The sequence below is a fragment of the Lepeophtheirus salmonis genome, chromosome 5 (genome assembly GCF_016086655.4).
Source record: "Lepeophtheirus salmonis chromosome 5, UVic_Lsal_1.4, whole genome shotgun sequence".
Lineage (NCBI taxonomy): Eukaryota > Metazoa > Arthropoda > Copepoda > Siphonostomatoida > Caligidae > Lepeophtheirus > Lepeophtheirus salmonis.
This window is the reverse complement of record NC_052135.2, coordinates 25,280,349-25,294,004: the sequence shown is the minus strand read 5'-3', so window position 1 is coordinate 25,294,004 and position 13,656 is coordinate 25,280,349. Positions and strand designations below refer to the sequence as shown.

The 13,656-nt window shown below is 27.5% G+C and overlaps 1 protein-coding gene across 4 annotated transcripts in view; it reads left to right on the top strand.

The window, feature by feature from the left end:
* Syt7 (Synaptotagmin 7) overlaps positions 1–13,656 on the top strand; it is a 313,580-nt gene that overhangs the window by 272,874 nt on the left and 27,050 nt on the right. For all 4 annotated transcript variants that reach the window (XM_071888466.1, XM_040713161.2, XM_071888465.1 and 1 more), the window contains 2 exons: positions 12,710–12,797; positions 12,872–13,012. In XM_071888466.1, coding sequence (XP_071744567.1) covers positions 12,710–12,797; positions 12,872–13,012 — 229 coding nt within the window. The remainder of the gene's footprint in view (positions 1–12,709; positions 12,798–12,871; positions 13,013–13,656) is intronic.

Genomic DNA, 13,656 nt, shown 5'->3' with positions numbered 1-13,656 from the left:
TGTCTACTCTTTCCATCCGTCTTGTTCTGTTAAGAGATAAAATGTCTTGGTGTACTCTTCCGTGATATGCATTAATTTCATTCTGGATTGAAAAAAATTATATGTTTACCATTTGTTAAGATCAACACAGTATATGTATTTAATAATATTAAAACTCTTTATAGTATTTTACCCTATACTTAATTAAATTATTACCTAGTAATATTTTATTAAAAGCGTAGCTATACATTTGTATTTATCTATATCAGTCAAAAAATTTACATTGAAATAATAAAATGGCTAATATATATGTTTATATATACGACAATGGATGAAAAAGAAATTGCATTCATGTCCTTCTGGAAACAGAGTATAGGTATAGTATAATTTATTATTTCGTGTATTTAGAAAAAAGAATAAATTATTAAAAAAACATGACGTATGAAGTGAGATGAGGGAGTGGGCAACTATACCCACAAAATACATTGGATATTTTTTTGTTTGCGAGGTAACGCTGTAGTATGTCATGTACAATTTGCAATTTTTGTACAAATTGTAACTTGTATAAGAAGTTTGTACAAGTTACAATTTCTACGCCTTAGAACGTATTATTTTAATTGCCAACTTCAAATTAATGTTATTCTTTAATTTTTAACTAATAATAATACTTATTTATTATGAATATGTAAAGTAAAAGCATTTAATCTAACTGGAATTGTTTTTGCGATAATCAATTAATCAGCTAGAATAATCAATTAAAATCTATTCTTTAAAATATATTAATAATTTTTTATTCTTTGAATGAAACCACGGGTTTTAACTACTTTATTAAGTGGGACCAAAATTATGTATACACCACTAAACATATAATGTATATAATGGCCAGAAATAAAATATATGAAATTTATTTATTCAAAAAGGTAAATAATTTATTATTTTTTATCGACGCCTGCTCTTATGGTACACGTCATAATTATGAGTTATGTAACTCTGGATATTTAAATTTTATATCTCTAAAATACTTATAATCTTTCAATGTTAATGAAAATAGTAAATCATTTCTCTGTTAATATATCGAATATCTAATGAAATGTCAATAATCTTTGTTACAAATACTCTAAATTATTCATCTTATTTTCAGTTACAACTTGTGCAGAATTGGAAATTTTACACAAGTATATATATAATTTTAGTTTAGAATTATATTAAAAAAAAATTCGTGCAAGTTCAAATTTTTTAGGATATCCACATAGTATGTATGTGTGGTTTCTCATCTTTAATACCATGTCAATAAAGGAGAGTTTGTTATATTTATTATTTATTTGATGACCCTATAAATTTTGACCAATCAAAATTCCAATATTTTGAGTTTTGATAATTGGAGTTCCAGTAAATTCAAATTTTCCAAATAGTATTTTGTGTAAGTTCGAGTAATTTTCAGAAAACTTATATTAGCTTTAGTAAAACGGAGGTTTTTTTATCCTTTTTTGAAACATACTAATTTATGTATTTGTTAACGCTGAAATGTGCACAGATGATATCCTAAGGTTGAAGTGCCATGCCAAATTTTATAAAAATTATAGGCGCTTCAGAGTTTGTGATATTTTACAGACGTAAATAATTATATAATCATCCACACTCTATTTTTTTTTAAATCATTCAAGTTTATTTTTTGTTAACGGGCCAGATATCTGACAGTGATGACTATCCCCCCTCCCTCCAAAACATAATAAATACAAAGATTTTTAAATATTTAAGAATGAATACATATGCCCAGTCTCGTTCCCACCTTCTCCTTGCACTCTACACCATACCCATCCATATTAATGATGTATCAAGTACTTTAGTCTGTTCGTTATGGTCTAACATTTTACAAATATAAATTAGAAAGAATTATCATTCTTTGATTATAATTATAATCAATTATTTATAGTTATAATCTTACTAGTTGAGGTTAGCTGCATTGAAGAAATTTTATTAATTATGAATTCTTATAATCATTCATGAAATAGGTTAAAAAATTATATAATATTTTTGATTATTATTCTGCATAATTTTTATGTTCATTTATAAAAATATTTGTTTGTTGAATCTGCACCAAGGCACCTAACTATAGCCTAATTTCTGCAACTATATATTTATAACTTGTAATAATTTGAAATTTCCACTCTCAAATTGTTTAAATTCTGAGGATTTTAAATGACTGACTTCAAATGGTAAAGGAATTCCTATATTGTAAAAATAGAAAAAGGGAGGGGTTTTTCTTTTTCTAATGTAAATCTCTCAAAACAAAGGGTTTTTTTATCTTTAAATAGTATTGTTTCCGAATTGCTAATGTTTGAAATTAACATAAAGTTTTGCAAAGAATAAACCAATTTTCATGTGAATAACTTATAAAAAAGGTTTTTTTTAAAACATTAGAACTGCATTATCTCAGTATTGAGTGATTGCAAATAAAATGTATGCACACATGTAAAATTATCATAATATTTAATAAAATACACTATTTTTTTTTCTTACGTGAAAGTTGGCTTAAACTTATAAAAAAGGTAAAAATGCTCACATAATATAATTGGAAAATTATTAAAAAAACAAATTTGATACGAAGAAGCTTATTAGAGATTCGTTAATCATGTCAAACAGTCAAGTACCGGTAAAATTTAAAATATTTTGGGAAAACTACATATTTCGTAGCATAACGTCAGGAGACCGGAAAGTTCTGTAAACAATCTGCATGTTTGTACATTGTACTACATGCCTGTTTGTAATTAATACTGATGTATATGTAGGTACTTAGACGTACTTTGGCAACATCAGAGCCCTTATTGATTAGTTATTGACTTTGTAATCACTTTTCGGAGGTTTCATCATTCATCATTACTTATTCCAATGATTTTGTGTTCTATGTAGTAATTATATGTTCCTTACATAAATACATATTATATATAGTACTATTAGTAGTATACAGTATAGTATTTAGTACTCCAGCTAGTAAATAGAGTTCTATAAAATATGACCTGCCTGTAAGTAATAGCAAAAGAACGCGAAAATCAACATAGGAATCCTAACAATTTGAAGAATGCTATGGAGGAGAGCAGCTTAGCAGTCATAACATTTATTATATTATCTGTGAGTACCTAGAATATGAAGGAAATAAACATAAATCCCACTCAATATTTTATCAGGATATAGACAAGAATTATCCTGATGTAAATCCTCAATTATACACCGAGTCCAATAAGGACTCAAGTTAAAAACACGGATGAAAATAGTGTTAACACGGAATAGAGCCTGGCTTTTTGTAGTTGCTAAATGAATATTTTTTTGTTTTTTTTCCTAAATCTTTTGTCTGTTATTTTTTACTCTTGGGGAAAGAACGTTTATGTAAATTGCTTTTTCTTATGCTCAACGAGTAACGCTAACGAGTTATAAGTATAAGTCCTTGATGGATTCAAAGATAATTGAAGATCGACATTGGAGTAATTCCTGGCAATATCATTGCCTAATACGGAGGACTGTTTATTTCCTTCATTTCATATCTATTTGCACCTAATTTTTCACCGGATAGTACTATTTTCTTCCGAATCTCTCCACACAACTTCCGTGTTACTCCTTACCTTTCATGCACTAATGATTACTTTATAATTAGATGTTCTCTCATCCAGAATAAAAGAAATGATAAATCATGGCTATGGAAAATAAAAATATAACACTGTTTAAGATGCAACTACAAAAATTATCGTGCTCTTCTAATGTCATATTTTATACAACTCCTAATATAAATATACTTACTTACAACAATACAAATATGGTTTTAGAAGGACAATAAGTTAAGTAAGATACGTCTAACCTCTAAAAATAACTTATTTATTTAGCCACGAAATTCGATTATAATAGGTAACTAGAATAAGAAGGAATTTTATGTATATTTACAAATAACCTCTATTTAAATTCTATTTATGCTTTTCTGTATGCCTATGTAATTTCATGGAAATACCTTTGTTGACCATACATCATTGGTGAGTTACAGATTTACATGTTACATACATAATGCAAACATACATAGAGAAAGGCTGAATGAAAGAAAGTTTAAATTATATAATTTATACAAATCCTGCATGCTAAGCAGAAAAATAAAATTTATTTTTTTTAAACAAGTCAACATAATCTTAATTTTTTATATATTTTAAAAGCAATCATTTAATCAAGAGGAAATGAAATTTAAAGGGGCAAAACTTCGAATTTTAAGGTTTTGTTTGGAAAAGAAATAAAGCTTCAATTTTTTTTTGTCTTTACACTAAAAGAGTATCAATATTAAGTGCTGAAATTTTTAAAATATTTTATATTGTAAAAAATAAAGATATTCATATAGAAATAAGAAAACATTTGAGCTTAATTATTATTTTATCAACCTCCTATTGATTATATCTTCAATAAATTTATAAACAAATCAATAATGCAGCTCAACTAGAACATTTTAAAACCAAATACTTGTTTTTGAAATTGACTTCGTCATATTATCATAGAGATATTAGGATCGGTGAACTAGTTGAATACTTTTTACCATTACATTTTATATTTGTAAATTTAGTCTCTAAAATATTAGTCAGAGAAAAAAAAGATAAGGTTTCAGTGAGGTCATAAATTGCATCATAGTTGAAGAAAACGCTGTTTTGTTGCTCAAAGTTAATATTTGTATTACATAAAACGGAATTTTTTTATATTCCTTCATTAAACTCCATTATATGGCGTTAAGAATATAACTTAAAACCTTCATTGAATACTTTTTAATGCCAATGACCAACAATAGTTTCTGTATTAAATCAAAGTAATGTGTACTAAATATTGATAAAAGTGTACAATTTTTTTTATCGATTAGGGATAAAAAAAAGTAGGATAATTAGGGATGATTATATTATTTCCATTCTAATAGTTAATTTTTATAATAAGCTTATATATTGAATTTAAACATACTTTTAGTACACATAAGGGTGCATTAGAAGGATAGATTTTTGATAGATAACAAGGTTTACGCCCTTTTATTTACTTATACCATTTTGAAATATACATATTTTCCTTTATATTAATGAAAAAAGGATTTAAGTACCGAAACGAAAACCACGTAATCAATATTTGTAGAGAGGTCATTGTCGTAGAAACACTTTTTCGTCCACTAAGAGCGTCGAGTATAATTGAATATCACTGCGTAACTAATATACGATCTTCATGAATTTACCCTTTTAACTTAGTTAACAAGCTAAATTCTGTAAAGGGAAGAACAACTTGCATACGTCTAAAGGGAAAATTTAATGTTACTAGAACAAGGTTAGGCAACAAGAAAATGGATGGGAAAGTACATACAGCAGATTAATTAAATAAATGAATCTTTATCGATCTATTTCTCGTGGCGTCATTGGGACAAATCTTGGTTATTGATTTTTTTTCCTTCTTCATATTCATCGTTGGAACAGACAGATACATAAAAAAAGATCATCTTTCACAAAATGGATTCAAAAAAGTATATGATACATTTAGAAACGCCATGTATAAAAGGTGGAGCATAAAATGATACATATAAGATACATAATGATATTTTAGTATCTTAACACCCTTGGGAAGTAAAAGAGGGTTAAATTTTAACTATAATCCTTTCTGGATGTATTGTATACACATTCCTACATACATTTAATATACGTATACAAATTCACAGGGTTTTCTTTGTTATATTAACTTTGTTGAATGTAAATATGAATGGAAGGGATTAATGAAATCACTCATAATGAGCAAACACTTGATATATATATTTGTATTATGCATAGAAATTGTTATTACTCACAACATGTAATAATTAATTAAGACCATGAATTACAAAACTAGTCACTGCAACAATCATTTGAAGCCATGAAATAGATTAAAGATATAAAACTAAAACAGTTACCTTTACCAATAACATGTGCCTCATTAGTATGTAAAGAAAATTTTCATTACTATAAAAATTGCTAAAATGTTTTTGACAGCAGACTTTTATAACCTATCAAAGCAATGTAAATTCTTTTTCAATGAAAAATTGTATTACAAAAATGACATTTATGATTATTCGATTGTAAATGTAATATTCATATTTATTTAAAGTTATAGCTTATGGACGTAATATTTAATATTGTATTAAATATTAAAACTTGATACATTCTACTTTCAATCTTGTTACTTAGGGCTACTTAGAGATTTTTCTCGCCAAATGGCAACATTATGAATTAAATAAAAGCGGGATGGTATTTTATAGACTATGTTAGTGTAATTGTGTTAATTGATATTAAATGGAGATTTTATTAGGTGTAATTTCAATTATGGGCCTTCATACTCGTAAATAATATATTTTGTAAATCCGGCTGATTACAACTTTTAGTATGGAAGACTGACTGTGCTGAAAATATATAAAAGGTGTTTCATCTACAACTAATGCCATTTTTAAGATGAGAAAGTATTATTGATTAAAATATAATATATAAGCATCTTGTTAAGAATAACAAATTCTGATCTTGATTCATAAAGGATATTATTTCAACAACTTAAAACTTTTGAAATTAGATATTGTAAGTCAATCTTTAGAATACAATTTGATGAATTAAATTACTACCACATATAATTAGTAATTTTTCAATCGACATGCAAGATTTATTAATTATTTTTTAGTTTAATGTTCCTGCGTTCTTGTTAACATTGTGATAATAATAAGACCATTTTTTTATATGAAATATCTTACTTCTAACAAAATTTTAACGGTAATTTCTAAAATATTTTGTTTTTTAAGTAAAAAAAGACGTAACTATTAGAAAATATGAGCTTTTAACGGAATGAATTAAGGCACCTCAGATTCCAGACCTCCATCAGCTGTATTATGGCATCTTTTGGCAAGTAATCTCCATATCTACCACAGAAATATTGCCGACTTCAAGTCATTCGTGAATCAGGAATGGAAGAAGATAAGCCACAGCTACATCTCAAATGTGTGTGTAGCCTTCAACCTGTTTGGAGGCTGCCATTAGCACCAATGGCAATCAAGTTTACAAATAATTTTCCTATATATATATTGAATAAATTTCTTTAATGTTTACCATTTGTTAGCTCATTTGAATTCATTAAGACTGAAATGAAGTATAGCATGTAAGTTGGTACAAAATTATTCACTATCCGGTACATACTCCACATGTATGCTTCAACTCGTAGTAGTTGTTTTAGCTAATTGTGTTGGATACTAGGAAGCCGTAAATTTTCAGGTTGCTACTTTATTAAAAATATTTCTTGGAAAAATGAGGATTATTATGAATCTTCAATTGCATGACCGTAATTCGTAAATGTATTTGCCAAATCTAACAACTTCATTCAGCTATATATTATTACTACATATCATTATTTACAGTTCCTTTGTGAAATCGTTTTAAGAATCCATTTTACTTTAATAAGGATTTATTAAGACAACTACTATATAATTTACTATTTATCATCATATTCGTTATAGTTAATTAATGGTTTTTTTCACTTTCTTTCGAAAAGAGTGCAAAAAACAATAAGATATAAATTAATAGTTTCGTATCCATTACACAAGCCTTAACATTAAAATGGCGTCTTTTCCTGATTCTATTAACTCAAGAAATATATAAATTATCTAAATAACACGAAATTTATAACTTGGGTCCCTGAAAGAGCAATATTTCATTTAATATCAATAAACTATAATAGCTTAATAAATTGAGGGAAAATCTTTTTTCAAATTATAAATTTAACCAAGTTTTGAAATGGTACATTTGTATGGTATTTTTTATTTATTTATGAAGTTGCATATATATATTACCTTCACTTTCTGATACACTATGACTTTCATTATATTGATAAATATTTTTTTTATTTGAAAAAATGTACCTACAATCTATATTGATAATTTTTTCAATCATAAAAATCTTTGAAGATGAAAACAACATTTATCTATGGAGATGTTGAAAAAAACAACAACATTTTTTTAAAAAGAACTTTGTTAACCACAAAATAAAAAAATTATGATTATGTAGATAATTTTTTTATTTGTCAAAGTAAATTCAATCATAGGGCACATTATCTCAATCCATAGTTGAAAAAAAGTTGAAATTTTTTTTATTAGTAAATTTTTTACTTACATATTAGTAATTTCATTCATAAATGTTTCCCAAAGTCAATAAATTTATTAATTATAAAAATATTATTTATTAACATTATTACTTAAAAATTAAAGTCAATTTCCGTCATAATAAAAATATATAAATAATGTACCTTTATATCATGTCACACCTAACATGAGAATGATTACTTTGCCGTACAACATATGTTAATACTATGTAGTATAAAGGGCCTGACTTTCATTATAGCACATATAATTTAATTCTTTATACAGGTGTATACATCAAAAGTCAACATATGCATGAAGATTCTTCACTAGCAAAATACAACAATAAAGTATCAATACCAGTTTAAGAGTTATTTTTTTCTCAAAAATACAAAGATTAATCATAACACAATTCAAGAAAAAAGTATTTCAGTTACATATTAGTTTTTAACGCCCTAGTAACGAATCTATAGTCATTTTTTTTTTTGTACCAAATCTTGTTTTTGATTATTTTAACTTGTGTTTAGTTTCTGTTTGAAAATCCAAGACCAGTCTGAGATCATTATGATTAATCGAACCAAACTTATTTAGCCCTAAAAAGAAGTTCCGTCACGATCGGTCCCAACAAAAAAATTGACTTTATTTAAAAGTTGGTCTAGACTAATTCAAAAGATGAATTGTGAAGCACAATACTTCAAAAAAAATTATGAACAGCGCCACAATAAAGTCATATGAAGTCAAATTTGTTTCATAAATAATAACTATACAGCTCATAATTCAGATGTGGGGAGTTTTGATTGAGACCGAAAAAATAGGCCCACCCTTTAAAAAACAAATAAATTAAACGTACATTATGAGATCGCTGTCTTGACCAAAATATTGTTACATAAAAAACCATTCATTCTTGTAAAATTCTTTTAAAATCTGAATATCACCTTAAAAAATAAAAAAAAATTACACTAAGACCGAGAAAAAACAATGATTTAGAAATTTTTTTACAGCGAAACTAAATTGATAAAATTACATATGAAGGATATAAAAACAGTTTAACTATTGTATCAATACTATTTTAGTGCTGATTTGAACTATAAATTATGGAATCAATTCATTTAAATTTTACTGTAACATTGTACCTTTATTTTATTCCTTTAACTTTATATTAAATTATTTTACTCAAAATATCGGGGTGGCATATTTCCCAGTCAGCTTTTCAATTAATTTAGACAAAATTTTAAAATTCATTATCCATTGTAAAATAAGCTAAGAATTCTGTTGACAGAATGTCTTTAAATTTGGAGATATTTAAATGACTATAAGATTGACCAAATCTATCCAAAACAAGTGCAGATATTTATTAAATGATTTATAGGAAAAAATAATGAGAGCATTATTAAATATAATTTCATAGTTCATTGATGATGATCCTCATTTTAATTTTTTTTTTTCCACCGAAATACTATTAAGATATGGATGGGGTCATTAGAAAAGTTGGACAAAAATTGAATTTTTCATTTTCTAAAATTAACCCTCCCTTCCATATAATTCAACGAGAAAAACTACATTATTTTATTAACATTACCGACTGTGATGCTAACTCAGCATTTTTTAATAAATTGCATATGCTATCACAAATAAATTACTTCAAAAAGTATTTTGCTGGAAATGTTTCTCAATATGACTGGGTCAGCTCCAAAAAACTTCAATTTTGTAGATAAATTTTTGACTACTCGTCTATATTGATAGCTATAGTACATGAGTACTATAGCAAGAATTTTGAAATAAGTGAGATCCTTTATGCACGCACGTGCAAATTTTGTCCACCTATCATCCAACCCCGCTCCCCCTACAACTTATTTTGATGGCAGCTTGGCATTAGGATGCAGACTTTTTTAAATATAAAACTGCTAAGTCAGCTCCTATAAAAATATATCTCGCAGGGATATTCTTTGTTTGAAAAACAAATTTGTACTATTCAACGGGACCCCTAATCATTTGATTATTTACATCAGATGAATTAATTAAATGATTGACAAAAACATTATCTTCAAAAGGAAGACAAAATTAATTTCATAGAAATTTCATTTTAAATCAGAATATAAAATTTTTATTTTTATTAGAATAAAAAGACTAAGAAAGGCCTACATTTTTTTTGTAAACAATTTTCATATGGAACAGAGCAAAGAAATGTCATTATTACTCTTTTCCACGCGACCCATGAAGTAAAGGACATTACAAAACTCCTATAAATTACCACAATCGTATTATAAGCTTATTCAGACAATCTTGCAATGCTACCAAGAAGAAACATAAGCTCTGGAAAGATAATGAACGTAACCACGATTCTTGGCTGGCTCAATGTTGGATAACAGGATATCCATAATTCCCATAGAGTTAGTTGGAAAAAGATCGCCAAGTGAACAAGGCAAACATCTACCTAGCTGTTTTGATGTTCTTGACCATATCTCTGATTGCATCGTACTCTCCTCACTTATCTATGGAATGCCGAAAAAGTGATCCATGGGGGAAGACTTATTTCCTTTCTAAAATCCACTAGTGGTTACCTTCTTTTTTTTCTGTTGAAAAACTCTTCACTGTGGATTGATCATTTAACAGCCAAACTGAAAGGTTGATCTGCTAAGATATTCATAAAGACCCTTGTCATTATAACGGCTGCTATTATGATATTGAGTGGCATTAGCAGTAAATGCCATGTTAGGGATCCTTATTTCTTTAGTGTTAGCCTTAGAATCAACCAAGGTGTTTACATGGATGTCCTAGAAACGGTTGTTATACCAGGAACAAAAGGTGTTGCTACTTGCAGTGCTTACACTTCCAGCAAGACACTGCACTAGCACACAAAGCCCGGAGAACAATTGAATGATTGAAGACAAATGTTTTTTTGCCCACTTGAATTATGACCTCCAAACTCTCCAAATTGATATCCACTCGACCAAATTGGAGTATACATTGAACAAATTTGTTTTGTCTACATTTCTATAGTAAATTTTATACATAACTTTTTTTTTAAATTATAATAATTAATTAAGTGTTATTCTCTGAGTACAATTTATCTAAAACAATCTGTATCTATTGAGACGATTAATTCGTTAATATTATGACTGTCTTCTCGTTACCAAATTTTTTGTTTCTTTAAATCTTTGTCTTATCCACATCCCTCCTTTTTTTACATCTAAAACTTAAATCAAGCTTATTTCCTAACTTGTAGCCTCTATATATTTATTTATCCTTAGCGAGGGTAGCCTTTACAAAATATATTATTTTTATTTTTTAAAAGGTTAAATAACTATTATTACAGATTATTCGAAGGGTTATAAGGGCTCTAAAAAGGTTTGGAACCACTGCTGCAGCTTAGATTAGGTAAGCTATAAGATTTGTCCGTTCCTATCAATGTGGACCACAATTTACTAAGCACTTTTTATAAATTTTCTAAGCTATTATGTCATATTTAATTGTGCAAACGCTGACGTTTTATTTCAGTTACCACATAAACAGATCTGAAACAAAAAAGAGAGAGAGACACGAAGAAATTTATAAATATAAGTGACATAATCAGGGTTTTTATTCTTTAAAAAATTATTACCTAAATGAAAACTATTCAACAGGTTATTATAAATTTCTAACGTAATTATATAAAATTTTTGTACAGGCATTGGGAACAATATATATGTACATTTCATTCATTCATTTCACTGCAGCCAGCAATCTACGGAACTAGCTGAAGGGATAAACATAACTTATAGACAGGGAAGGGAGACCACTCCTTAAAATTTTTGTTAAATATAACATTACTATCTGATAATTGTTTTAGGGAATGGTTTTAAAGGTTGGTCTGAAAGTAGTATTCTTCTTATTGTGTTCTCAAGGTCACTATAAAAATGGACAATCTGGAGACTGTTAAGATATAATAATTGTAACTTTGAATCAGAAATTACTTATAAGAGTATATGTTAGTCAATTGAACAAGGTACTAGAGTCATTGGGGGTCAAGGGGTCATTAGCCCCCCCCCCCTTTTATACTACACTTTATATTTTTATATCAAAATTCTAAGGTTGCTTGACTATGACGTCACCATTATATAATTATCCTCTCTGGCTCAACTGGTGTAAAATATATAGGTGAAGCTTTTAAGTTTTAGATTGGCCACTGATATTTCTTTTTGTTCTAATTTGTTTGTCCTAAAATATGATGGAATTATCCATTAATTGATGGTAAATAGCTATTCACATTCATTGTTTTATAACTTATTATTCAGAATTGAGGTTATTTTCATTTGTTCATAATTCTATTTTTGCATAACGGTGGAAACTATTATTAAGAAAAAATGCTTACGAATGTGAGAATGTCAAGCTTTTGAGAATTATTCAAGATAAGTAAATAAATGCCATATTGTACCTACCTATAAGTATTATACTCATATACTTGTGTATAGGCTGGATAAACATTTAAATCATCACGAACACTTGTGTCCTTAGATTTTTTTTTTTCTATAGATAATGATAGTGATATACAATTCAGTCAAATGAAATTCCTTTAGTAGAAATAATGTCATGGATTCGTTCTTTCTTTTTCAGAAATTCTGGACCTGGAGGAATAGGAGCAACTAGCAGTCCATCAGTAAATGGAGCAGAGTCCAAACCAAAAAATGGACCAGAATCCGCGGTAAGTATTATGAAAATATTTTGAGTTAAATCAAGTTACTTCCACAGCAAAAAGTAATTTGGTTTGTTTCATAGCTTGCCTTTTTTCAAAACCGAAGTATTTCTCTTGTTGATATGTACACAGACCAAGGAGAACCCTCAGAAAAATGTGGAGAAATAAATTTTTCACTGGACTATGATTTTTCGTCACAAACATTGAAGCTCAAAATAACACAGGTGAGTACTAAGTTTTATTTTGAGTGAATTATTTTATTACTGACTCAAATGAATTTTTATCCATGTACTATTATTATGTTTAAGATGATTTACTCTCTCCACAATAAAGTAAGTCGCTACTCAAGCTATCATATTTGTATCTATTGACATATTTTAAGTGCAGTGTGTGGGACATCCAAAGGGTTAACCCGAATAATTTATTAATATAAATTGATCATCATTCGTCGAAGAGTGCTAATGTAATCCACAGTCAATTTTGACAAAATTTATTATATCGTGCTTTTGTGTTGACAGCCTACAAATATTCTGTTTTTACTTTCAAATTAAATGCGTAGTATAAAATTTATTATGTTCTATTTGAAGAATGCGTAACAATTTTTACAAGTTTTATTCATTTTTTTATTTAGTTTGTTATTTTTTTGTATGAATTTAGAAACTTGAAGTTTGTTCAATCTTAAATTACAAATTGTAGCCTTATGAAATATACTTTCATAGGGATGGAAATGATTGACTTTCAAAAAACCCATTTTGACTCGACAGGTTGCTTTATAAATACATCCATCAGTTTGTGTATTCAATTATAATAAAAAATGAACAAAACTTGTAAACAAGGTTTTTGCAAAACTTAGTCACTCAATATTGCC